This window comes from Poecilia latipinna, unplaced genomic scaffold (assembly GCF_001443285.1).
Source record: "Poecilia latipinna isolate Pla-1442-1.1 unplaced genomic scaffold, P_latipinna-1.0 Scaffold1045, whole genome shotgun sequence".
In the NCBI taxonomy this organism is placed as follows: domain Eukaryota; kingdom Metazoa; phylum Chordata; class Actinopteri; order Cyprinodontiformes; family Poeciliidae; genus Poecilia; species Poecilia latipinna.
The window spans coordinates 397-4,226 of NW_015113661.1; the positions used below are offsets into that span (position 1 = coordinate 397).

The 3,830-nt window shown below is 38.7% G+C and overlaps 1 protein-coding gene across 7 annotated transcripts in view; it reads left to right on the plus strand.

Moving 5' to 3' along the window:
- Window positions 1–2,101: 2,101 nt before the first annotated feature.
- LOC106959115 (arachidonate 12-lipoxygenase, 12R-type-like) overlaps window positions 2,102–3,830 on the plus strand; it is an 11,856-nt gene continuing 10,127 nt past the window's right edge. The window contains exons 1-5 of one of the 7 annotated variants that reach the window (XM_015051458.1): window positions 2,102–2,213; window positions 2,414–2,574; window positions 2,758–2,962; window positions 3,080–3,161; window positions 3,234–3,356. In XM_015051458.1, the coding sequence (XP_014906944.1) occupies window positions 2,428–2,574; window positions 2,758–2,962; window positions 3,080–3,161; window positions 3,234–3,356 (557 nt within the window). In that variant the 5' untranslated portion in view covers window positions 2,102–2,213; window positions 2,414–2,427. Of the gene's footprint in view, window positions 2,219–2,413; window positions 2,575–2,757; window positions 2,963–3,079; window positions 3,162–3,233; window positions 3,357–3,830 lie in introns of all 7 variants that reach the window. The other 6 variants (XM_015051462.1, XM_015051456.1, XM_015051459.1 and 3 more) reach the window with 6 other exon arrangements.

The window sequence follows — 3,830 nt, forward strand, 5'->3', positions numbered from 1 at the left end:
GAAGTTGTTTTTTGCCTTGGAATGGCCAACTCTGTTATTCCTATATCAATTTGATACAGTATGGGTTTCCGCACTTCCCATGTGTGTCCTCTGTCACTTTTTCAGCAGTTTAAACTGTTTAATCCGTTAAAACCGTTAATCCGAGCTGCCTTCAAACGCATCATGAACGCTGAGACGCTCGCGCTGGGTTTACACCTATGCGGCAGCTACGGAGACCTGCAGCTGCTGTGCGGAGCTGCGCAGGTGTGTTTGAGTCATGGCAGCAAAACGCAAAGAACGTTGCACAGTTTTTCCCCCAAACTGAGTTCAGTAAAGCTGTTGGACACAGGTATTGTTAGCTAACAGATGGCTAGCTAATAATACACCACATTTAGCTCGTTAACAAGTAGCCCGTAGGCTACTGATGTTCAGCTACGTATTCATTTTGCCTCCCAAAAATAAGTGGATGCTGCCCCTATTAAACTCGTCTGGATCTGGGGCTGTTCTCAACTGGCCTGTGAGCCCTCATCAGAATCCTACTTAACATTTGTGCATCTGGGGAAAACACCCTTTAAACCTGAGCCAATTGGAGCATTTTGCCCACATACAGTAGAGCAGGCCAAAAACACCTGGGTAGGTACAGAAGTTCCAGGGTTTGCCTCTGGTTGTGCAACAAATTTACAGGTACCACAACTTTGCCCCATGGCTCTAGTAGTTTAAATTCTGTTGAACCACAAAAACTGATTTTCATTACTTTATTTCAAGTAATTTCTGTGGCGTAGCCATTTAGCTCTTTTTGATCAAAAAGTGGGCCATCAACAATGTCTGCACACAAATCCTGAATATACCTTCCAATTACTGTAATTTTTCAAAATAAAAGCCAATTGTTCTTACACAAGCTCTTTGGTACATTTAGTTGTAATGTACAGGCTCATGACTCATGTCATTCACCTCATCTACTTTGAGTAAACTTTTAGATTGCTTTTCACCCTTGCTAGGAATTTTACAGCAAATTCAATGTTTTGCTTGAAGTAAAACAGCTGTTTGACTGCATTATGTTTATGTCATTAACATACTGCACACAGCAAATAAGATACTTTTCAAAAAGCACTGTAGAGACCCGTGTCTTGGGGAATTGACAGAGGTCAAAATAGAACAATGCAAAGCCTTTCACACATTCCTTTATTTGATTGTATTTTTTTTAAACATGATGAAAACAATCCCTAAATGGTCACACTGTTTTCTACCACATCAGGGTTCAGATATGTGTAGGGCATTTCCAGTTTTGAATTTCTTGCTGCAATTTCTTCCTCTAATCATCAGGTTAGATTAGTAGTTTAAGGCAAAGTGAAGTGTGAAAACACTTTGCTCAGAAAATGTGAATATGACATGAGACCTGCAAAAACCTCAATGAAATGACTAAAATATCTTTTAAATGTTTTTTTATACGGAAATTCAAATTCACAAATATTTTATTTCTACAGGGGAATAAGGTGCTGTAAGACTATCTGATTTAATCTGCAGGCCATACTGACTGAAATGAACAAAATAGATGCTTAAAATAAAAGGTTCTCCAGAGAACCCATTCTTTGCTAAATTGCTAGTTTGTGTCAATATACAACTTTTTATACAACAGAATATACAACAGAAAATGATCACATGAAGCAAAGAAAAGGGTTGTCCCTGCATAGATAGACAATTACAGACAAGCAGGTTAAAGGTAAACGCTATTGGACCATCTTCTGCTTGTTACACATATTCAAAAGGTCCATGGTAATGTAGCCAACCTTTCTGGGATAATATTAATAGTAACCAAAAAAACTCAGAACAACCTCCAAAGAAATTAAAGGTGAACTCCAAGGTCAAAGTACAGTGTCAGATCACACCATTAGTCAGTGTTTGAGCAAAAGTGAACTTAATGGGAGACTGTCAAAGAGTCTGACTGACATTCAAAATATATTTTGGTCATTTCATTGAGGTTTTTGGAGGTCTCATGTCATATTCACATTTTCTGAGCAAAGTGCTTTCACACTTCACTCTGCCTTCAACCACTAATCTAACCTGCTGGTGGTCACTAATTAACAGCACACCTGTTTCAGTTTTCATAATTGCCATTTTCTTCTTTTTATTGGACATCACCTCCACCTGCTTCCATTCAGCGATCTGGCTTCTTTCACCCCTCACAGTTTGCTCTAGCTGTCTGCTAACTTTGTCAGTTGGTTATCCTGTCACTGGTAAGGTAAATGAAAGTCAATTTAATTGTTGACATCAGCCTTATGTTGACAACTTGAAATGAACTTTTTGTGTGCTGTAGCTTAAAGATGCAGCTGTAACTTTGTGCAATAATGACAGGTTGGCCATGTAGCAACTTGTTTTTTTTTTTTGTTTTGTTTTCGCCAATTGAAATAATGTCTTGATTTTTCTCCTGCTGCAGTGTGTATTCAGACTATGGCTGAATACAAGGTCAAGGTGACAACGGGTACCATGAAGCATTCAGGCACAATAGATCACATCTACATCATCTTGATTGGGACAGATGGGCAGAGTGAGCGCACAGAGTTGAACAATGTGGGGATCGACTTTATAACCGGAAAGGCAAGCTGCTGTGTATTTAAACATTAAAAAAAAGAAACAAATGAGGTTGGCACTCAATGTAAAACTGAATGCATTTAGTCTCAAGAATATTGAACATGGATACACTTGTTAAACATTCATCACTCTGATATGGATATGTAGGACGGCACGTTGACTTTCATATTTTTGTGTGATAACTTTCAGACTGGTGCATACAAAGTCAAAACTAGCTCATCTCTGGGGAAACTTCTGCTCGTCAAGGTTGAGAAGGATCCCTTTCTGATCTTCCCAGAAGACGAGTGGTACTGCTCCAAAATAGAAGTGACGACTCCAGAGGAAGAAGAAATTCTTTTCCCTTGTTATAGATGGCTTTCCAGGGGTGAATTTGTGGAGCTCAGAGGAGGAAAAGGTCTGAGTTTTAAAATGCAGTCTGCACATCATTGATGCTGATACTCTGCAGGTTTTGCCAGGCTGATTATTCGGTATCTTCATCTTCACCATGGGATATGTGTGTTGTGTGTCTAAGGAGTAAAGTTTATGGAAGAGGAACATCCTATGCTGCTTAACCACAGAAAAACAGAATTGAGGTTTAAAAAGGGCTCTTACCAGTAAGTTTCCAATCAAGTTTCTCTAGAATTACACCATCTGAGCAAATGTTCAACTTTTTTTTTTCTCAATAGATGGAAGATCATTAATGATGGGTTGCCGCACATCAGTCATTTCAAAGATGTATTTGAGCTTTTTGCAGAAGTTCGTTTCTCCTTGTCCAAATCAGAAGAATATGAGCACACACAAAGAATGATGTGAGTCAATTATTCCAGGTTGCCCCTTACTTGTGCTCCTAATACCTTGAAGTTGGTATGTGTTCACCGATTTCTGCTTTGTGCTCTATTCTTCAGAACTCTTGAACTGGCAATGAAGGGACTGACTGAACCTGGTAAAAAATGGAAACAAATTGAAGACATAAAAAATATCTTCCAGTTCAAAAAGACAAAGATGTTAGGTGGTTGAAGCCTTACTAAATATTTACATCCCTTTTTTATTTATTTTATCCAGAAATGTATTTTAAAGAATCAGAATTATGCTGTTTGGTTTCCAACTTTTATTATTCCAGAGTACGTTTCAGAGCACTGGAAGGAAGATGACTTTTTTGGATACCAGTTTTTGAATGGAACCAACCCCAATGTGATCAAGCGCTGCTCCAAACTTCCCCCAAACTTTCCAGTGACTGATGAGATGGTGAAACCTTTTCTGGAAACTGGAACCACTCTGGAAAA